General features: G+C 43.1%; 1 protein-coding gene across 2 annotated transcripts in view; it reads left to right on the forward strand.

The window, feature by feature from the left end:
* MRPS31 (mitochondrial ribosomal protein S31) overlaps positions 1-24,079 on the forward strand; it is a 232,440-nt gene that overhangs the window by 196,452 nt on the left and 11,909 nt on the right. Inside the window, exon 5 of one of the 2 annotated variants that reach the window (XM_086935055.1) lies at positions 15,406-15,485. In XM_086935055.1, coding sequence (XP_086791181.1) covers positions 15,406-15,485 — 80 coding nt within the window. The remainder of the gene's footprint in view (positions 1-15,405; positions 15,486-24,079) is intronic. The other variant, XM_086935056.1, reaches the window with a different exon arrangement.

Here is a 24,079-nt window from a genome sequence, read left to right on the forward strand (position 1 = left end):
GGCACCATCCTTCCATGAGCTACCTTGACCTTTTGTAATCCTTCCTCTACTGTCCTATTCCAGCTTTACGTAAGTCAGTTTCCCTGGGTGTAATAAACAGAAGAACAAATGTGTTCTACCCACCATTTTGCCAAGATATCACCATTGTCACGCGAAACAAACTGCATACTATTGTCCACCTCTGTGATTTCAGGAACCCCTTCACAAGTAAACTGATCCTCTTATGGGTGGTGACCCAACTGGTAAACTTGACTTCTGGCTATCTGGAATGATTGTCAATTGCAACTATAGAATACACAACACCCTAACTCAAAACACTGTGTGGGTCAGATATATCCAACCCAATTCTTTTTCCACAGGGCATTTGTTTTGTCGGTAGACACAGGCGGATATTCCACTGTCATTCAAGACTTCTCACTCCGCACACAAGGTGTGCAATTTCTGATATTCCACTCCACATCTCGATCCAGAACAGGCCACCAGTATTCAGCCCTTAGTTTGCGCTTTGTTGCACTCATACCCACATAAAGGTAATGCGCTAAATGTATTGTGTTCTCTCAAAACCACCAATGTTTCTCCTCTCCACAAAACCTCTTCAGTCATCGACCATTCATCACTTATGTGGCAGAAATTCTCGGCACGATCCGTCCCATCACCCCTCTTAGTCCATCCTTCTGACCCATACCTTATGACTTTCTGCAACACCACATCTTCTTTATTAGCCTGCATTCATTCCTCATGCGGAATGCATGTACCAGCCACCACACTGACCACAAACACGATCCATTTCATTTCATTCACTCCCTCTTCTTCCAGACTATTGACTGGCAACAATGACGGGCAGTCAGCCAACACATTTTTCTTTCCTGTTACATACTCCATGATGTACGTATATTCTATTATTCTCATCATCCATCCTGCTTTTCTGGCAGAAGCTTTACCTGACCCCTTTGTAGTGAAAACATCAACCAAAGGATGATGATCAGTATGTAAAACAAATTCCATACCCCAAACAAATTTCTTAAAATGCTCGACCCCCTCCCACCAGAAGGCCAAAGCCTCTTGATCACTGGTGAAGTATGATAACTCTGCACCCCTTAATAGTCTTGACGTACAGGCTGTGGTGGCTTCATTTCTATACTTATGCTATAATAATACTGCCCCCTGGACGACATGGCTGGCGTCCCTGCAGATTATACTCTTGTCATGCGTGTCAAATGGTTTAAATGTGGGAGCAAACCATCTTTGCTCAAGTTCACAAATTCACTTTTGCATCCCCCACACCATTCAAACTTGCAATTCTGGTTATGAAACGTGAGTAATGTACCACCAAACCCAGGAAGGATCGCAGCTGATCCTTGTTCACAGGGGACGGAGCATCCTGCATAGCATTCACCAATTTAATCCTAAGCGAAACACCCTTCTCATTAAACCAATGATCCAGGTATTCCACCCCTCTCACTTCAGTCTGGCATTTTTCCATTTTGATTATACACACACACCCTGGCATTTTGGATAGCAATTCATTTAACACTGTGTCATGAGTTTCCTTATCCTTGACAAAAACCAAAATGTCATCCTGGAAATATGACACATTAGGTATATCATGGAACAAATTATGCATTTCCCTCTGGAAAACTGCTGATGCCAAACCAAAGGGTGTGCTTACAAACCAGTTTGCTTCATCGGGTGTAATAAAAGAAGTTATTGGCCTTGATTCCAGATGCAATAAGATTTGGTGGTACACAGAGGAGAAGTCAAACATGGAAAACAGTCTCGCCCTCTTAACCAAAGCAGACATAGCACCAATGTTAGGCAAAGGATGCCTATCCACCCATATTGCTGCTTTTAGATCACGAAGATCCACGCACATCTGTAGTTCCCCATTGGCCATCTTTGTATTCACAATCGTAGGTAACCACTCTGCTTAAGTTCTTCAATAATATTTTCCTCACATAGTCTGCCTAGCTCCTTCCTTAAAGGCTCTCTCATGACAAAGGGTACAGATCATGCCTTTTGCCCTTTGAGATTTGGATCATAGTTGCGTCCTTCAATGTTCTCTTGTAAGAGAAATCTTTCAACAAAACCAAAACGTGCGGAAATTTCCTCTTCCACACGTCTTCAGACATTCCATTTATGCTTGTCATCGCCCACCAACACCTGATCCAGATGGTTGGGATTCAGTCTAATTTGTAACTCCCTCAGTTGTGCCCATCCCAACAGACAGTCCTTAGCAATGTACACCTTTGACTAGGTAGTAACACCCTGGAACCCCAAAACACCTTCGAAGTATCCAACTAAATCAATTGGTTTGTTGCCATATGCCACAAGTCTAACATCTGGTGGTCTCGTCCAGTTGTTGTTCCCCAATAAGGGTATACTGAGCTCCTGACTGGACCATCACCTAGACCTTCACATCATCAACGGTTATTGTACAGAAAGGGTTGCCTGTCTGGTTCACGGCTCCCACTTCACAGACCTGCAATAAAATGTCCTGTGGCACCTCGTTCTCGTCACCACTTTCCACAGCAGCAACCACATTTTTCACTCTCATTAAGACATTTTCACTCGTTTGCATATCCTGGCAAAATGTCCTCCCATCGCAGGATACATGGGACTGGTTACAATATGATCTCTCAGCCCTCATTTGTAACACACTGTCTCCTTGTCTTGCTCATCTGCAACCTTCACCCACTTAGTTTTTTTCCCAAAACCATCTTTATAGGTCACCTTCTGTACACCTGTTATTTTCTTCACACTACCAGACAGCATCTCCTTCAAATCTTCCCCCATATTCTACACTCTCTTTGGTATTTTAGCTGCTTTATTTAGAGCAAAACCTTCCGTATTCATCAACCTTTCTTAGGGTTGTTTGTATATTATCTTCTGCACGAACTGATCTCCTAAGATGTTGCCTAGAAAATCTTTGTAATTGCAGGTGGAGACCCACTGATGTTAAACAGCCTTGACATTATCAGCTGATTCACCCAGACATTAACCTCTCCTAAGAAATGTATTTCTTTCCACCACTTTGTTTCTTTTTTTTTCAAAATTCATATGTAACGTTTGCATAGCTACTTCGTACTTATCCAGAACCTCCTCATCGTTCTCTTCAACATGCAACTTAGGAATATGTTTCAAAATGCACCAGCCTTCCGCCCCTAAACAATGCTAAGCATTTTTACTTTGCACTGCTGTAAATATGTTGCCACCAATGGCTACTATATGGGTTATAAAGCCTTCCTTTCAAACTTCCCATAATGTCACAGGTTCACCAGGTGTGTTTAAAAGGATAGTTGTTACAATTAGTCCTTCCATGTCATTTATTAACCAACTCTTGATGATGGTGCTACTGAGAAATATATTTATTTGTTGGTGCTCCCCTTTTCTCTTTTCTTTCTATTTATGTTTTTCCCACAGACAGAAATGTTCTATTATTTTGTTTTTCCTAGGTATGTCGTATTTTGATGTTTATATGTAAATTTTTTACTGTGGATTGAGCTTGCAGGTAATGGAAAAGTGCTTGCGTCTATGCATATACATTGTCCTTATAAATGCTCTTTGCTGGTGGAAATTCAATGCTCCTGGCGTCCTGTTCCTTGGCAACAGTTACGAGCATGCAGCCAATGTGGAGAAGTGTGGCTCAGGGGTTAGAGGTGGCAGACCCGGAAGCTGAGATCGGCCCTGGACCAGGGTTCAATTCCCCGCCTCGGCGGGTCTTGGGCTCAAAAAGTTCCACGGACTCGATAATTCTCGCTCAGGTGCCTTCTCAACTCATGGGTTCACACTCTGCGACTCTGGGCAATAGCTTGCTTAATCTCCACAACGGCCCCTCGCGGCGGGATGCCTGGCTTTCACCTTGTGTATACCCTGCCGGGGTTATCTCACAGGGGAATACCAGGACGGGTTCCCTAAGCAAGCGCCGGGAAACCCTTTGTGGGTAGCTGTGCGCTATATAAGCTCAAATACATACATACATACAATGTTAATTGGCTCATGCATCGCCCGCTTGGCAGCCTTTGTTTTCGTGTGCAGGGTTCAGCTCAAACGCACAGCAATACCTTGTATTTCCTGTTCTTCTTGTGTTATATTCTTTGTTTATGCCCCCAAATCTGCAAATTGTTTATTCCCCCAATCGGACAGCTGCTCCCCAGGTTGCTGACGAAATTCCAGACACTTCCTGCTCCCGATGCAAATTGTTCGTCTCTTCTGGTCAATCTTCCACCTAGAATCATTTTGGACTGCTTTCACCAAATGTGGTGTGCTGTTCTCTAAACGAGGTGTCTTTCAAAGGGGGGTAGAACCAGTTTAATCATTAACAGATTGGGAGCCACTGCCGGCTCGAACTCTTCTCCTTTCCCAAAATCCCCAGCATTTATCTTTGATGCATGTGCATTCCACAGCACACAGCATAGAACAAATTAGTCTTGCTCCTTACATTTTTAGGTCTCGCCTACGCAGCGCGCATGCGTTACACAGGAGGACCTTTAGTAATTATTCCCTTTTTCTGCCAAAAACGTGAACGCTTTGCATTGCTTTCAATGCCAATGAGTGCACGTTTGACGATTCCATTGCGAGAGCGAGCTTTGAAACCATCTGTTTGTAATTAACAGATGGTTCCTGCTCGCTCCCGCAAGGGAATCCGGCGCAGGCCCCTTCCTCTCTCGCCTCCCCCTTCTGCCTCCTCCTGTCTTCGTGAAACTTTTTTTTATTTTTATTTTTTACTTTCAGTGCGAGGCGCGCGTGCTTGGATCGAAGCAGAAGTCAAGGATTTTAAGTTCTGAAGACAAGCAAGGTTAGTAGTCCCCACATGGTCTTTCGGTCCCTCTAACAAGGCATTCGTATTTGGAGACATGACCAGCATTACTTCACTTTTGTTGGCATTCTAATGTGCCAGCTGAAATTCATTCAGTTTGATATGTTCTCTAAAAGCTCTGAGTATCATAATAAAAATATTATCCCACTGCGACCGCATTCGTCTATAGGCACTGCTCTGCTTTTAAGGGTGAATTATGCACATCCTATGAACAACCCTATCGGGCTCCTGATTGAGGCTTAGCTTCGTGAACACGAGACAGTCCACTCTCACTGGAAGAACAACAGTTGGACTGCCGTGATGCACTGTACCCCAGCGCTCTTATCAGTTGTGTCTGACCCGTAACCTAGATGAGGGGGTAAGTGGAGTCAGACAGAGCTGTAACACACAGGTCCAAGGTTCCTAAAATTCAGGCTTCTGTGGCACGAGGTAAAGCACAGAGGGCGCTCTAACTGAATAGGTAGGGCAAGAGAATAGTTCCTGTCATATAAATTGGGGTAAAAAATTGGAACAGAAACTTAAGAGACAGACAGGGCTGAACCAATGAGAGGACCAGGCGTGCAGCTTTGACATTTCTTCTGGTACAGTCCATTAGGCGGAAGCGTGCTACCCATGTAGGCAAACGCTTCAGCATCCCACATAAGGTTAGTAAGCCCTATGTAAATACTACAAAACAATATGTTGGAATCATGGTGTTAGATGTTCTCGTACAACCATTACATACCTAAGCACCCCTTGGGCTTGGGTGTATTTAAGGAGTAGCTTTGCATTTTCTATGTCCTTGAAGTAGTAACTAACTGCTTTTGCCTTACCGGTAGTGAAGGGCTCGCGTTGGTTTAGTTCTCAGCACGTGTAGGCCATGGGCTGCATTTTGTATTTGCCCATCATGTTTTACGAGGGCCTTATATCGGCACCCTCCTCAGGTGCAGAGGTGCCGTTTGCATTCAGCTCTGCCTCGAAGGCGGCCGAGATAGACCGGCCCAGACAAAAACGCCAACATGCTGAACAGGACCCTCCGCGGGCACCATAAGATATTCAAAATAAATGAGTTTCTAGCTATCTGGAATTGGAATCCACTCTCCCAGATGTAAGGTTTTGGGAAACGTAGCGCGGAAGCGGCATTCGGTGATGAGATCTGAGCGCGTCTCTGAGACATGACAACAGACCGACGGAACGTGCAAACAATTTACCAGGCGGAGACTGCTACTAGCCAACTGCTAATAAAATATTCACCAAATTCAGGCAGGTGAAATGCCCTACCATGCTCTACCTCACTCTGGATCTGAGGTACCCACTTCTATAACAATGCAGGGATGCACACAGCTTAATGGCAGGGCTTTAAGTGGTGCTCTGTAGAGGCCTAGTACACACTAGGTCTGTCTGGGAGCTCACCCTGTGTCCCTAGGGTTTCATATCTTTAACTCATTCATCAATAGTGAAAACAAATTAAGTTGTTACCATATTCATCAGTTCGCACGGCTTTTTGTAGGTATAAACATTTTATGGTGATACCATATTCATTTATGTACATTCAAATCATAATTGATGTCAAATTCAAAATTTGCACCTCCAATCTCTTTTAAAAGAACAATCAAAATAGAGCAATTAAACAGTGGTTCTTAAAGGAATGAAACATATATCATAACTTTTCCCAATGCATTTCGGGTCTACTGCGACCCTTCTTCAGGGGAGTACAAAACTTGTCACGAGTCCAATCTTGATATAGTGTAAACCACTTAAATCATCGCATCAGTATCGTGTTCAGGCACTATGAAAAAATATAAGATAATGATGTTTGCCAGTGGATTTACAACATATGTACAAGATTTTAGTTATAGGATTAACACTGTAGTCCATAGTGTCTAATAGTTAAAAATAATTAAAGGATAGTTCATAGCCAACCACCAAGAAACGAGTGTAAGTCCAAAGTGTGTAACACCAAGCGCCTCTATACGTGCTAGAAACGAGGGATTTCTGACGTGTATAAGACCAATCTAAACCCATAATCAAACTGTGAAAAAAATGGAATTGTGAGGGAAGCATCAACCTGATGATAATCGTATTGAACTTTCTACGTATTTATGTTAGGTAAATTGAACCGGAGTAACCGTGGTCCATATCTAGGGAAATGTGGAAAGTCCACCGGAGTTACAACTCAGCTTGTACAAAAGAGGGTCGGGCTTATGGGAACAATCCATGCGTTCGGTTCTTACCCGTAAATGAGGTTTGCGTGTAGCAGACGACCGCAAGATTCGTAAATTTCGTAGAGATACGATTGACTATAAATTAGATGAGGTCTACACATGGGCGGAAGCCTATGCACAAAGGAGATTCACAAGCAGAACACCAAAGAACACCTCATCAGAAGAAAGTGTGGTACAGGATGAGGATCTCTCATTACAAAGAAGACCGGCACCAACATTAATAGTTGCGGAGACACAGGAAACTACTACAGCAAGTACATCTAGGGGCACTCAGCTGTCTTTTTTAGCGGAAGGACAGTCGTCAGCTCATCCACCAGATCAGACAACCGAAACACGACCAGACGCATCCGCAGGGGACAAGGTCACAAAAAAAGTCATGGAAACAGGACGACCACAGAGACAAGTAACAAAAAAAACAACCTAATAGTGAACATTTCAAAAAGGAAGCTGACTATTGAAGAGGAAAGAGTTTTGAACAAGGGTACTTCTTTTGTCCCAACGTATGTCTCGAATGGTCTAGAAACAGAGATAGCTCTCTTCAAATTCTTACGCAAATTACGGTTGAAGTGGTTTTTCTCCACGTTAGACACTAATGGAACAATCAGACCACCTGAAAAATTCAAACCTAAAAGTAAGTTTATGTCCCCTATATCACACAAAATATTGGACAACTTTGAAACCCTTGTGAGAAAAGATTTGGAGGCTATCAAATATCAGATTCTCAAAAAACAGAACTTATCTAAAAACGAAAGGAGAATTTTGAATAACTTGCAACAGGACACCACCATCACATTCCAACCAGTAGACAAGGGAGGAGCTCTAGTTATGATGGAGACTTCATTATATGAACAAAAAGTTAACCAGCATGTTTTGGATGCAGAAACATATATACCACTTGACCATGATCCCACAAACGAATTCAGCAAAACACTGGATGAAATTGTCAAAAAGGCAGAACTTTTAGGTATAATCAACAACAACACGGGCAAATATCTGAGAACAACCACACCCCAAGTACCACACATATATATGTTGCCTAAGATACACAAGAGCACAACAGATCCACCTTTTAGACCCATCGTGGCAGGATGTGGTTCCATCCATGAACCAGTAGGACGGTACATTGATTATCACCTGCAACCACTTGTACAAACTTGGGACACGTATTTGAAAGATACAACGGATTGTTTGAAGAGACTAGCAGATGTCTATGACCTTATTGATGATATCACGTTATTGTGCACCATTGACTTGGTGGCACTTTACAGGTCTATAGCGCACACAGAGGGCTTGGAAGCCATAGAATGGAGACTGTTACGATCGGACTTTGACCAACAACTGGGAGTTTTCCTATTAGAACTGCTACATTTTTCTTTGTACCATAGTTATTTTACTTGGAAATCTCAGTTTTTTCTTCAACGAACAGGTACATCAATGGGATTTTCTGGGGCGCCGGCATACGCGAATACCTTCATGGCATATTTTGAGCAACAATTCATCCTATCTAAAACGGAGTGGACAGATAACCTAGTGTTATTCTTACGTTTCATTGATGACATTCTGATAATCTGGAAGGGCACCAAAAGTCAACTGGAAAGCAGAATTAGAATACTCAATGAATGTAATCCGAGGATTCAATTCACCCATAATATTCAGGATCAAAAGATACAATTTTTGGACATAGAAATTTGTAAAACACAACAAGGCATTTCAACAAAAGTTTTCCGCAAACCAACGGATGTCAATAATGCGCTACATTATACGAGCGCACACCCAAAAAATCTTAAAGATCATCTACCCACCTTACAGCTGATCAGGATAAAAAGAATCACTTCAGAACCGACTGTTTGCAACACTCTCATACAAGAACAAGTAAAACGATACAGTGAAAGGGGCTACCCCCCAAACATACTGGAGGCTTCAGTCCAGAAGGTTTCGCAGATGGACAGAGCGCGATTACTGAAGAAAACGGAAAAATCAGCCAGTGAACGAATTGTATTTGTAATGAAACATTCTACTCAATCGCAAAGGATCAAACAGATCATTAAGAAACGTTGGGAAATGATCGCCAATGAACCTGATTTTGCCAATATTTTCAAGAACTTTCCGATTATGGCACACACACGTTCTAAAAACATCAGAGAAATACTGAAACACCCTCGGAACAATCAAACAGTCACCTTCAGAGGGATGCGGAAATGTCACAATTGTGGCCAATGTAACAATGCCAGAGTGAGTAAGGTGTTTGCCCACCCTCACACCGGGAAGGACATACAACTGAAACACAGCGCTGACTGTAACACCACAGGGGCGATCTATGCCATCCTTTGCCCCTGTGGGTTAACTTATGTTGGAAGGACCTCCTAGAAAAGTCAAGACCCGGATAATTGAACACAAGAGCTCCATACGTAACAGGTCCACCACATCCAGCCTAGCGACACATTGGACTCAAGCATCTCACACTATACCACAACTCAGATTTACTGTACTAGAAATAGTTGAGAAACACATGGGAAAAGACCACAACACAGCACTATCCCAGAGGGAAACATTTTGGATAAAAAAATTGGGTACATTGACCCCAGGTGGGCTTAATGACCAGTATGAGATGGCATGTTTCCTGTAGATAGTTACATGGATTTTTGTGATATTCAAGTTTCATGTGAGGAGAGATTTTCAACTAGTTTTATTATCATGTATACTGTAAATGACTGTTGCCAGATCTCTCCAGTTAAATAGACTCTTGTTAAATATACTCTAGCACACATAGTTTGTAATGTGTTTATAGTAACTTCATGTAAAGGATTGACACGCAGTCCACACTATGGCTTTCTTGTCCTTTGTTCTTTTCCGTGATTTCATCACCATGATTTTTTTTTATCTTCCTCCTATTCCTCACAACACTTCTTATTCTCATATATTACTTATGCAATTAGAGTACATCATACGTATATTTGGCACACTTAAATATGTCACTACAGGATATTCCGTATATTTTCCTGGAAACACAATTTAGTAATCACACACGACGTTTACGTAGCTAGCACACGCCGTCATTTAAGGGATACGCCGAAATACCGGATGTTGTGACCGGAAACATTTGGGAGGTCAGAGGTGATAGCACGCGAGTACCTTGAGGTAAGAAACGAGCATTAGAAGGACCTATTGAATACTACACATTCATTTAAACGGATGGGCAGCTTACGCGCTTTTTTACATTTCAGCTTTAGCGGCTGGTAGAAACGTATAGGATAATCTCATCGTCTGCTACACGCAAACCTTATTTACGGGTAAGAACCTAACGCATGGATTGTTCCCATAAGCCCGACCCTCTTTTGTACAAGCTGAGTTGTAACTCCGGTGGACTTTCCACATTTCCCTAGATATGGACCACGGTTACTCCGGTTCAATTTACCTAACATAAATACGTAGAAAGTTCAATACGATTATCATCAGGTTGATGCTTCCCTCACAATTCCATTTTTTTCACAGTTTGATTATGGGTTTAGATTGGTCTTATACACGTCAGAAATCCCTCGTTTCTAGCACGTATAGAGGCGCTTGGTGTTACACACTTTGGACTTACACTCGTTTCTTGGTGGTTGGCTATGAACTATCCTTTAATTATTTTTAACTATTAGACACTATGGACTACAGTGGTAATCCTATAACTAAAATCTTGTACATATGTTGTAAATACACTGGCAAACATCATTATCTTATATTTTTTCATAGTGCCTGAACACAATACTGATGCGATGATTTAAGTGGTTTACACTATATCAAGATTGGACTCGTGACAAGTTATTGTACTCCCCTGAAGAAGGGTCGCAGTAGACCCGAAATGCATTGGGAAACGTTATGATATATGTTTCATTCCTTTAAGAACCCCTGTTTAATTGCTTTATTTTGATTGTTCTTTTAAAAAAGATTGGAGGTGCAAATTTTGAATTTGACATCAATTATGATTTGAATGTACATAAATGAATATGGTATCACCATAAAATGTTTATACCTACAAAAAGCCGTGCGAACTGATGAATATGGTAATAACTTAATTTGTTTTCACTATTGATGAATGAGTTAAAGATATGAAACCCTAGGGACACAGGGTGAGCTCCCAGACAGACCTAGTGTGTACTAGGCCTCTACAGAGCAGCATTATCTTAGAGTTGTGGGCACAACTACTTTAACTGGGAAGCTCCCAATATCAGGTTAAAGCTTACAGAGACACGTTTAATTAGATTACCCAGGTGTGCTTGCTAGACATTTACATAGCAGGGCTTTAAGTGGGCCAGGCAGTTCTAAAAACCATGTGCTGAGACGGGTCTCTATCGGGCTCTCCAATATTACCATCCCCGTCAGGGGGGGGGGAAATCTTCACTCTGGGGCAGTGCCAGCCTTCACTGCCTTTGAGGTAACTTCGAAGAGAATTGTTAAAGTTATGTCACATAGTTGTTGCTTACGAAACTAACAACCACCGACAAAAACCAACAGTCTGGCTTGTAGGTGTAAGTCCTAGCTTGTAGGTGTAATGTTACTTATTATTTTATATATCTGGATACAATGACGAAAGCAGCAAAATACCAGTCGGGTAGCACACTATTCTAAGCACAGATGTTTTGCTTACTGTTTTAAGCCACGCCCTTAATTACATTGGCCACGCCCCTACGAGAGACTTCCCAGATTTTTCATTTCACTTAAAGCCCTGCTTAATGGCGCCATCTGTGGCGTGGCCAGTGTGTCAAGGGCCCTTGTGCAAAGAAGGACGTGCCCCCCTGGTTGATGTCTGAACTGTGAAATACAGCAAAAATTAGGGTTCGATGGGTCATTCAGGCTCCTTGGCCCCGGTGTCACTGCACCCGCCGCACCACTAGAAGCTACGCCCTGAACACCTTCACAAAGATCAGCCCTAGTCTGCAATGCAGCACTGTGGCCCAGGCACCTTAATCCCGGCCTGCAGCACCATTGCTACAACAGTACTGGTGCTCACGCAGGCCTCTGACGATGCTTCTCAATCTTTAGGAGCAGCAAGAACAGCTCGGCCCAAACCAAAGCTCTGTGAATGGATCTCAGTATTAACCTACAGTATCTACAGCTTCTCCAGCACTGGGTCTCACACACTGCAGGTCTGACCTCAGCACCCCTTCTGTAACACAGCACCGGTGCCGCACAAGACTCCACCACCGCACCTCAGACTTAAAGCTGTAACAATCCTGCCATTTTAATTTGAGATTCACCCAAAACACACTGCATTAGCCACTGCTGCTTTAGGACCCTCCTTAAAGCCTCCCAAACTAAAACGCATCCTTAAAAAGCAAGAGCCTGAGCTGGATGAAGATGCAGCTAATTCAAAGGCCAGTGTCAAGAAGCATTTGCAATACAATAGGTCTCGCAGTTACAAGAGTTTCAGCTATTGGCATTGTAAATAACAATGCCTTTTATTTATGTTTTTAAAACAAAAAAGGCATTATTATTTGCAATGTCAAACTCGCGTAAATGCGAGACCTATTGTATTGCAAATGCTTGTATTTGTAATGCCTCCACCATGCGCAACGCACCTGCTCCTTGCTTTTGTGCGTCATATTATGAAATGCGGATCTCTGCGAAGGCCAATAAAAATAAAGCGCTAATTAAGTGCTTATTGGTCTGTGTGTGAATCCTGAAGTTAAGCGTGCTTGCCTGGTGGGGTTTTTTTTTTTTTTTAATCTCTTTGATAAATAGATACAATTACCCAGCGGCATATATATATGTGAGTGATGCTTGTGTAGAATAAACGTGAGTGGCACACCGCAAGATCTGCTCTGGGAAACCTGTCTTTGGTCTGCTGTAGGGAGTACCATTGGCAGCCCAAACATCATCTAGAGAGCACCAGTCGTAAGAAGTATCATTTAAGAAATTAAATCCTTTCCAACACCAAGAATTTGCCGCCTCCTTCCCATCAAGAAGGAAGAGGGAAGCAGTGTAATTTAGCAAAGCCTCATTGCTTGCTGGTCAGAAGCTCAGCACAGCCAAATACACGGTTAATTCTTGGTAATCTATGGTTGGCAAAATGTAACCACGGGTTGTCTGTTAATGTTAAATCAGGGAGCGTATAAGCAAGCAGGGCAAATGGGTAGTTGTCTACAGGCATGCGTAATATTTTGAATTAATTCTGCACCTGCCTACTGTCTCAAAAAACTTTATTCAAATTAGGTATTTAGTATAGGCATTTGCTCTAATACGCGTTTAAATGCAACTGCCTTGCTTGCTAATGTGAAAATAATCGATTTTCTGTACACGGGTGAATCCCAAGTGTTTTAGAAGGTCTGTCCTACTGTTCACAATTTCTAGCTGCAGTTTTTTTTTTAACATTTCTCAATAGGTCACAAAAGCATTGGCATAGCCAATAGCTCTCGCCTTTGAAACCTTATAAGTATTTAGTTATGCAGTACAATATCCTTGGTGCAACAACATCAACTGTTGCATGGCCAAACACTTATAAAGTCCCAAAGGCGAGACCACTTATGCTCTATCCTTACTTATGCTCTATACTTGTTGCGTTGTTACTGTTCTTGTGCTCAGCAACAGGAGTTCGATGAGATTGCCTTTTCAATGTCTTCTGTTTTTTGCATTGTCTAGGGAAAGGCATTTTCAGTTACCTACTTTCTTCCACCAACATGGGATCTCCCGTACTCCTCCTACCAGTGCCGTTCAGGAGGTATTTGTGTTTCATGCCTCTGTGCTAACTTTACTCGGTTTCCTCATTTAATTAATCAGTTTCGTCCAGGAGACGTCTAATATCATCAAACGGTTTAGCCAAATTTGTTGGTAAAATTCAAGTCCATCCTTCATCCACTGAGTCGTCTGAGAGGTTTCTCAGTGGGTAGTTCTTCGTTGAACCTATAGGGATCCTTCTTTGAGGCAATAGCTCAGGAATCAACATTATATTAATGCTGTTATGTTAATAAAGTATATTGCTCACACTTTTATTTTACTATATTAGTTAAATGTTTTTTTATTTGTTTATTGTTTCTGAAAATGAATTCATACATTTTTGTTAAAAAATATGTGATCATTTGTTTTACCGTGGTCCAGACACAATTGAATGTTGTAGTATTTTTCTTCTTTTCTCTTCTTTCTTTCTTAGTCCCTTTAATATTCTAGACTCTACGTTGTCTTAGAACATTCCGGTGTAAGGACATTGTTGGTTTTATTTGTTCATATTCTACTAAAGGCGATATTTTTTAGGAATATCGTTTTTTTTCCTTGTTACTAGACCATCCTCCTTTGAATGTAAAATGAGATCATATTTCCAAGTGCCAGCTACAAACCTTGGGCATTATAATTTAATAATGATGTGTTTCTGCCCGCCACGCCAGTGGCGCAGTCTGTTTAGTCACCTGAATACAAACCACTAGCGTGGATTATAATGGTAGGGAAGCAATATGTTACTGTGGCAACCGTGATTATGCAATAAAACCGACAGAACAGTAGGATTTTCAGGGGGACCAAACAATCTGCAAACAGGAGAGATTGTGTGCCCAACGGAAATGATTTGTTGGGTTTTTATCAAATGAGCCAGTTCGCTGAAAAAGGGATGTTTGATTTTGAACATAAAGGGTCGAAATACTAAATTGCAACAGTCAGTCAACATTTAAGTCAGTGTGCCCTGTATGTTATCTCGAGTGTCAATAGCTGTTCTTTCATTAGTTTGTACACATTATTACTCCCAAATGAAGCCTATTTCATGAATGGTAACAGAAAGAGAATTGTTCTGAGGTTTTCATTTTCAAAGAGAACAACCTGAGCTAATTATGTGCCTTGAGCTGCTCTTCCCGTGAGTCACAGGCAGTAAAAACCGACGAAGGACAGAGAGCCATTGATGAATGCCAGATGAGCGCCTAGTTTGTAAGAAAGTGACGCTTTTGATCGGCATTCATTGTTTTTGTTCTAAATTGTGCAATGTTTGATGTAGCAGAAATTACAACTTGGAGCCATAATGTGTACATATTTTCTGCTATGACTCACAACTGCTGCACCTAATTAGCTGCTCTCTGCTAAATTGGGCCTCCTAACCACTTCGATAGAAAACAATTAGGGTTTGAATAACCTGCAATTATGCTAATCATTTTGCTGAGGGATGAGTGGGGAATTGAGCTTCTGTGCCCAATTACCTGCATAATGTATGCTTATCTTGAATGCAAAGATTAATTTGTCTGTCTTGCCAACAGGCAGGTTATCTAATTTGGCAATTCAGTGGGTGGGCTGTTTGGAAGGCTCCTGGAGAGGCAGTGTTGATGGTTGTAATGAAATGGCCCAGTTTATCCAAAAGAGTTTGGAATCGGAGCAGTTTTCACTTTTGGCTCATTGAATGTCTTTATCTTTTCTCTTTCTCCCAATCAGTAGACGGGGGCTGTACATAGGAAAACGACTCAATATATTTAACGCTGCGGCCACTGCAGACGAAGGGTCTACTGAATTGGGTAAGTTGAGGATCAAGGAATGATATTTGCCAAATTGTTTTGGAAATGGAGTGTATTCTTAAAATATTGGGGGAGTTGATAAGAAAAAGGGGCACTTGTACAGAAACGCACACTGAAGATGAGTTTTTATTGGTCACGCCTCAAGGGGCTTCTCTGCAGTGGATCCTTCGGGATCAAGTTTGCGCTATATAAAACTTTATAAATAAAATAAGTTTCAGAAGGTATCTTAGATTTATGACTTATTCTATTTTGAACAACGGACTCGGTAAGGCGTTTCAGGACTGGGATGGAAATGTAAACAGTATTACGATTTAATTAAGGGCAGGGTGTGTTTTATAAATGGATGATATATATATCCGAGCAAGTGGGCATTTGATGTACATAAAAACAGACTTTTAAAGGCATGGGCAAAGTGTGCAGCTGCCTAGACCCCACATTTCAAGGCAGCCCACTGGTAAAGTGATCGGGACAGCCACAAGACTCTTAGGCCTAGATGTATCAAGCCTTTTGCGATTCGTTAAGGCCAAAATTAGCAGAATTTTGGCCTTAACGAATCGCAAACGGACATTTTGCATCTTTTGGCATGTATGTAAAATTAGCAAAATAAGGAATCGCAAAAAATTGTGATTCCTTATTTTGCTTAAGCATTTAAGGAATCGCAATTTTGCGATTCCTTAAATGCCATGTATGAAGCTTTTTAAAATTGCGAATTCTGGTTAAAAAATCGCAAATCAACACCAACTTGAGGTTGGTGTTAATTTGCGAAATCCTTTAAAAATTCACAATTTGGCAATTTTGAAGGTGGCATGTGACACACATACATGCCCATAGGGCATGTATGTGCGCCATATGCACACACATGTAAGTTTCAGGGGTGCAACAGGGTGTCCGTGAGACACCCCTGCACCCTTGAAATAATTCTCAAATTGCGATTAGCAAATTGCGAATTCGCAATTTGAGAATTACTTCACAATTATTCCTATGGGGCTCCTGGCCCATAGGAATGCATGGGAAATTATTCCTTATTTGCGAATTCGCAAAATGCGAATTCGCAAATAAGGAAGATTAAGGAATCGCAAAAAAATTACGATTTTTTTCATACATTCCATTTTGCGAATTCTAAATAGCTATTCCTTAAAAATCGCTATTTATGAATTGCAAAATGGAATCTTGATACATCTGCCCCTTAATCGCTCTTCCTTGCTCTCCTGCCTCTTTCCATAGCTTACCTCTCTTCCAGCCTTTGTCTACTGCTGCCTCTCTTGACGGTATGTGACGATGTGTCGCTCCGTGATGACATCATTCCTCCCAGAGAGTGACGTGCTGAGTTGCATGTAAGCTCCACCCATGCACACTGTCATCAGTTCCTTTCTTTCTATGCCACCAGACGTGGAACCAGAGCTACTCCTTGTCTCTTTGAGACAGTTTTTGCCAAAATGTTTCTTAAAATTCCAGTGTGCTAGGAAAATGCCCCTACCCCAAAACTACAGGGTTTAAACCTTGTAGGGACTGCCGCAAACAAATGTCTGTGACAGATCCCCAGGAGGTTTATCTGTGGTGCTTGTGGTTGGAACACAACTCCATAGCCTGCAGTGACTGTATCTTGATGAACCGAAAGCCACCTGGGAACGAGAAGTTAGGCTCTATGTTGTGAAGCACTGGAAACCTTCACACTTGGACCGGTTTAGATCAAAGGGAAGGACCTGTTCCACTCCCAAAGTCATTTTTGTGGCCATTCTTCGTCACACTCAAAGTTTTCGGGTAAGTCGAAGAAGAAACAGAAAAAGTCCAAGTGGACTCTGCCCCTTCCCCACCATTCTCAAACTCCAGAGAAAGCTCAAGGGCATCAATGTGACTCTCGGTCTCGCTCCCAAAACCAATCCCCTTCAGAGCCGATTGCAATGCTGCAGGAGTTTTGTGAAGTCATGCTGCACCTGTTTGGCTCTTTACTGGCTCCCTCTGGCACACCAAGGAACTGCAAGCAAGGCCTCCTTCTGAGTGGCCTGCACACCCCACCAAACACTGGACTGATTTCGCCACCAGCCTTCCTCGAGCAGATCGTGCTTCCTTCACAGTGGACATGTGGAGGGTGGCCGAGGTCTTTGAACTAGAATTACCCACAATGGAAGTGAAAACCAATGTCCTCACTGAAGTGCTTCAGACTGAGTAAACCAATACAGACCCATTACTTCTGCTCAGTGAGGCCCTTACAGACACCCTTTACACGGCCTGGCTGAAAACGTGTTCTGGACATCCGGCGAACAGTCAAATTTCATGACTCCATCGCCCAAACCCGGGAGATCCAATTGTTTTGACTCCACACTAACGCCAGAGTCTTGTGATGCAAGCCTCCGCAAGTAAGGTAAACCCAAATACATTCCCTACCGCTCCACCAGACAGGGGATCGAAGCCCTTGGAAACATTTGGGAAGCAAATGGTTTCTTCTATTAGCTTAACCCTACATTTGATGAATACCAGCTGCCTTTTGGCGTGTTATTCATACACCCTTTAGGATTCTATTTCCCAAATCTTTCCGAGTGTTCTGGGCGATTTGCAGCATGTTCCCATACAACCTATTGAGAACGCCATTATGTGGCTAAGTTTGCTATTCGATATGGATTAGACACCAGGGATTGTCTCCGTAGGGCAATTGGCACCATTGTGTCAGTCAGATTGTATGCCTGGATGAGGCCCATGGGCTTCTTGGGCAAAGTCCAATCCACTTTGAGAAACATGCCGTTTGATGGGTCTCACCTGTGTTGGTGAAAGAGAACTCTGCCATCAAGATCTTTAAATAAAGTTGGGCCACGTCAGCCCCTCCAGTAATTTCATCCCCTCTGTGGCTATGATAGGGGCTTTCAGTACTGACAGGAGATGCACTCAGACTGGCAAACTCCTCAGCCCTTTCAAGCTGTGGCAATTGTAACCAGGGGTTGCGTGCAGCCCAGTCCGCCTTCTTCCCTTCACGGGTGCTGCAGTCACAAAACACCTTTAGTGTGACCTTCATGGCACACAGTCACCCTGTTGGAGGCAGGATCCGGCACTTTCTTCTAGGCTGGTAGGCAGTGACTTAAGACAAGTGGGTCCTACAGATTGTTTAGTGCGGATACACCCTTCTCCCATACCACATTTTTCACCATTCAGAGAATGACTGACTGAGGACCATCTGTCCCCTTTGCAGCAGGAAGCGCAGGCCCTTCTGGCCAAAGGAGCCATAAAGAGGGTGCCGGCATCATAAGTAGGTTGTGTTTTTGTTATTCCAGCTTCTTTCTTTTGCTGTAGAAGGACGGAGGCCTTCATCCTATTTAAGACCTTTGACCTGTCAATGTCTTTCTCCAGAAAGATACATTTCAAGATTCCCACCCTGGCCCAGGTCTTGACTTGTCTGTGCTCAATCCTGGACACTGAATGGTAATGTTGTGCCTGCAGGATGCGTATTTCCACATCATCGTCCTGCAAGCCCACATGCGCTGCCTGCTGTTCACCTTATCGCAGGAGCATTTCCAGTTCCCTGTGCTCCGCTTTGGCCTCACCGTTGCCTCTTGGGTATTCTCAAAAGTAATGGCGGTGCCTGCAGCCAATCTTCCGAGGTCAGGGGTTTCAGCCTCTCTATGTCTTGACTAACTGTTGAAGGCTAGCTTGCCCAAGACAGTTGTCACCCACCTCTTCACTACAGCAAACCTCCTGACATTGTTGGAGTTCACTATCAACATGCCAGTGTGATACCTGACTCCTTTGCAGATGCTTCCTTTAATTGGAGCTACTCAGGACATAGTGCAGTTTTGCACCTTTCTTCCAGGAGCATAGTGTACAGGGCATTTAGACTATGATCCAGATGTTTCAGACTCTGCCATGGATCTCATTGAGGATGACTCCGAGGCTTCTGGGCTGATGACCTCCTGCATCTTGCTGGTTGAACATGCCAGGTGGCATATTTGGGCTCTGTATTAGGATTTGAAATCCCAGTTGGCACAACGCCAGTCGGTTTCTCTCTGATCTCATCCAGATTTCAGAGTTGGCTGCAAAAGGTTTGCAGTGGTGGTTGCTGAGCCACTATAGGGTCAATGGTAGACCCCTCTCCCTGCCCCACCCAGAGCTGACTGTGGTGACTGATGCATTGCTTCTGGTTTGGGTTGGCCATTTGAATAAGTGGAGGTCTTAGGCATCTGGTCTCTGGCAGAGGCCCACTCAACCTCAATCTTCTGGAGCTGCAAACCATCTGTTTGGCATTGAAAGCCTTCCTACCTGAAACCAGATGGAGGCTGGTACACTTCCTCACAGACAACACCACTGCCATGTGATACTGCATCAGGAAGGGTGGAGTGGGTCCGTGGACTCTGTTCGAGGAAGATTTCAATGAAGTTGCTTGACCACCAGAAGATTCTTCCAGTTGTACACAACTTTGCAAGATCTCTAAACCTCAGGGTGGACGAACTCAGCCACCAACGCCCAGCAGATCACAAATGACAAGTTACACCCGGAATTGGCACATGGTCTCTTCCGCAAATAAGAAAGACCTTGTCTAGATCTTTTCACCACTGCAGTGGACCGAAAATGTCAGCAATTTTGCACAGTGTAGTTTCCAGAGTGTCTGTCTGTCAGAGGTGTGTCCCATCCAGATTGGAATTTGGGACTTCTGTACACTTTCCTGCCGATACCTCTCTTGCCTAGAGTACTGAAGAAGCTCAAGAACGACCAGGCCCAAATCATCCTAGTGGCACCAGATTGGACAAGCAGAGGGGGAGCTTTGGACATCATTGAAGAGTACTTGTCATCTCTTGCCTTTTTGCAGTTGACAGATACGCCTTCTCTGGTTTAGTCCAGTGGTTCCCAAACCTTTGACTCCTGAGGACCCCCAGTAAGTCACTCCTGGAAGCCAGGGAACCCCCAGCAGTTTGTACAATTTAAATTTCAAACATTAAAACAGTAATTCATGAAAAATACACAAACAAGTGCACACCAAATAAATACTGTAATAGCTAAAGATTTATTATTTTATATTGAAAAAAAATTCCAAAATCTAAAGATTTTAATGGGTAAATTGTTGCTGCACCTTGGCGACCAACTTTTGAATGTTTGCTTTTATTTCTTGGTAGGAGACCCCTGCTACTGCCAGGGCCGTACTGAAACCCAAAGCAGCCATGGCAAATATTGTTAAACCAGTCCCTATACGGTGCGCACCAAGTGCAGCAAGTGAGCCTGACCACTACAAAGGGAGCTTGGGGGTTCCCCCCCCCCCCCCCCCCCCCAAGAAAAGTAGAAAAAAATGGTGCATTCCATATGCCTTTGTCTTCATATATTGAATTGTATTAGCTTTTAAAGCATAGTAAATGATGACCTTACTGTGTACCAGGTTACAACGAACTTTGTTGGGGCTCTTCAATGATTCCCTCACTATCACCCTCCAACAGTGCCCCTCATCTCTCCATAGCCCCTCTGTCCCATGTATTGCATTTGTTTTATAGCATCTCTCATACCAGTGTAGGGCAGAGACAATGATCATACTTGTGTAAATCAATGTATAGAAAATGTTACATAAGGCAAAAGGACTTCAAGGTGTAGGATTCACATGTCATACATACGGGTAGGCATTTTTTAAGAGTGCTTGGCCTGGAGAAGCACAAACTCAGGATTCAGAACATAACACAGTAGTTAGCATTGACATTAATAATAAGAATGTATCTCTACCCAAATAAACCCGTATTAGCAGCATCAGGATAATAAAAGACTGAGAAAAAACTTACTAACTTATACCATGAAGTTTGAATGCAGCTCTATGATACCAGTTCATAGCTCACTGTGCTAGTTTACGATTGTAACTTATGAACTGCACAGTAACAACAGACTCTCTGTAACAAAAGCAGTAACCCACTGAGCTATACACATAAAATATTGTTTTTTAAATGCATGGTAGGTACACGTTCTTTGCAGCAGGCATATTAAACCTCTGCGCTTCCTTAGTGAAGGCAAAGCTGCCACTAGACAAAACTACCATATCTCTCCAGCAGGTACATTAATCACCAGAGTTATCTTGACACTTTTATTGTTGCTCTGAAAACTGCTGATTAAACAAGGAACTTTGTAGTGCTTTTAAAACTGCTGCCTGGGGACCCCCAGGGAATGTGTCACGGACCCCTAGGGGTCCATGGACCCCAGTTTGGGAACCACTGGTTTAGTCAACTGTTCTGATGCGTTTCTTGGACGGTTTATAACCTATGTTTCCACCTTCTCCATAATTATGCCCCAGTGGGACTTTAATTTGGTCCTTACTTTTCTTTTGTGCACTCCTTTTGAACCGCTAAATAGTTGTCCCCTTTGGCTTCTGACCCTCAAGATAGTCATTCTTATCACCATAACATCAGCGCTGCAGGTGAGTGAGCTACAACCCCTTCCTGGCAGCCAGCCATACACCAAGTTTTACTGTGATAAATTGCTCTTGAGAATGCAGGCCTCCTCCCTCCCGTTAGCAGTGACTCAGTTTCGCGTTGGGCAAAATATTTCTCTGCGGATTTTTATTGCTCCACTGCACCCCTGTAGGAGGAGGAGGAGAGACTCCATCACCTGCATCCTAAAGGAACTCTTAGCTTTCCCATCCATCGTACCCGAGAATATCTCTGTGAGATTCACTGGAAGTAGGATAAAGCAGTGCAGAAGAGAACTATCTCTCAGTGGATTATGCTCTACATTAAAATCTTCTATGTATTGGCCAAGAAGCAGCCCCTGGAAGGTTTGAGGGCTCATTCCACTAGAACCAAGGATGCTCACTCTGCATTGGCACATGAAGTGCATGTTCGAGATATTTGCCAGGCTGCTACGTGGGCGTCACTCCACATTTCATTAAGCCCTACTGCCTGGATAGCCAGGTCCAAGGAGAAGGGCGCTTTGTCCAGCAGGACCTTTTGGTTTCAACCAGTTCACTGCCCCGCCACCTGGAATGTACTGCCTTGGTACTTTATCAAAAGGAAAGAAATCTGCGAGTAGAAGTTATCTGTCAGAAAAACAATCTACTTACCTTCGGTAACGCTCTTTCTGGTAGATACTCCAACACCCTGATTCCTCACGGACCCTCCTATCCTCCCTATTCTGTGAACTGCACCCTCTTGCACTGAAAACATCCTTAGTTTAGAGAGCTGCACACTAGTTCACACCAATCTGCTGTTGGACTCTGCATCCGGGGGCATGGGTGACCTCGAAAGCAAGTGATGTCTGCTCACAAGTGTAGCTATATGTGGCTCTGCACATCAATTCCGGCAATACGTCACACAACGCCACCTACTGGCATGCAGGGCACTGCTAAAGAGTTTCCGGCTCCAGTCTGATGCTTGGAAAGTATTCACAAAGTGAGATATTTGTGGTTAGATAGAGCACCTAATAGAAAGAACATTGCCAAAGGTAAGTAACCTATTCTCCTTTATCTCACCTCTCTCATCCACGTAACCTGTCCTCCTCATTTCTCTCTCTAGCTCACATCTCTCACTACCTCATCTCTTCTTTCCTTCATCACATAGGTTCTCAGCTTACCTCACCATTCATTCCTTACCTTACCTCTTCACCTACTGTCTCTTTCTACCTGTGTTTCCTCTATCTGACCTCTCTCGCTACCTTACTCCACTGTTGGCACCACTCTTCCTCTATCCAACTTTTTCTTTCATTCCTTCTCATCTTTCTCTGTACCTCCTTTTCTGTTTTTGACCACCCTAGCTACATCACCTCTCTTCCACTTTAGCTTTATATCTCTCTCTACCTCACTTTCTACCTCCCAATCTCTCTCTACCACTCTTTCAACACCACCTATTTCTTTTCATCACTTGTCTCTCTACATCACCTGTTTTCCCTTTGCACCTCAACTCTTTCTTCCCTTGTCTCCTCTTTCTCTACCTCTCTTTCTGCAACTACTCTCTTTATCTGACTTTTCTTTCTCTACCTCACTTCTCATTTGTCTCTTCTCTCTACCTCGCCACTCTGTCTTTCCGGTCTCTATACGTCTTTCAAAACCACACTTCTACATATCTACTACTGTCTGTCTTGACCTTTCTCTAACTCACCCTGCCTTTCGTCTTCTCCATCTCTTCTTCATCCCCGAGTGTTCCCCCAGCTCTCTTTACATCTCTTTCTCCGTATCTCTAGCTCTCTCCTCCTACCTACCTCACTCTAAAACCGCACATCACCTAGGTCATTACTTCCATGACTTTGGAAATTGCTTTGCATATGTTGGGAGGCAAAGCAATTGCAGATCTCCTAGACGGAAACCCGAAAGGTAGCCTTCAAAGGAATACTCATCTGAATGCTGAGACAAAAGGAGGAGCTGATACCTTTAGCTAAAAGGAGGGCAGAATGGGCTAATGTAAGTCAAAATGTCAGAGCCTAATTTTCTTCATTTTGAACGGATGCGGCAGGAGGGGCTGTTGTATCTACATCCGAGACAAAACAAACTTTCAGGCCCTGCTGAAAAGGACATTATTAAAGTCAGCTCTAAGTTTTACTGCAGCATTTGTCACACGAGTTCTCGAGATTGGGGAATACGGAATGTTCATTATTTAATCTGAATTGCAATCTCCATGAATTGCATGGAATTTTGTAATCGGTTGAAAACC

Source organism: Lissotriton vulgaris, chromosome 8, assembly GCF_964263255.1.
Source record: "Lissotriton vulgaris chromosome 8, aLisVul1.2, whole genome shotgun sequence".
Lineage (NCBI taxonomy): Eukaryota > Metazoa > Chordata > Amphibia > Caudata > Salamandridae > Lissotriton > Lissotriton vulgaris.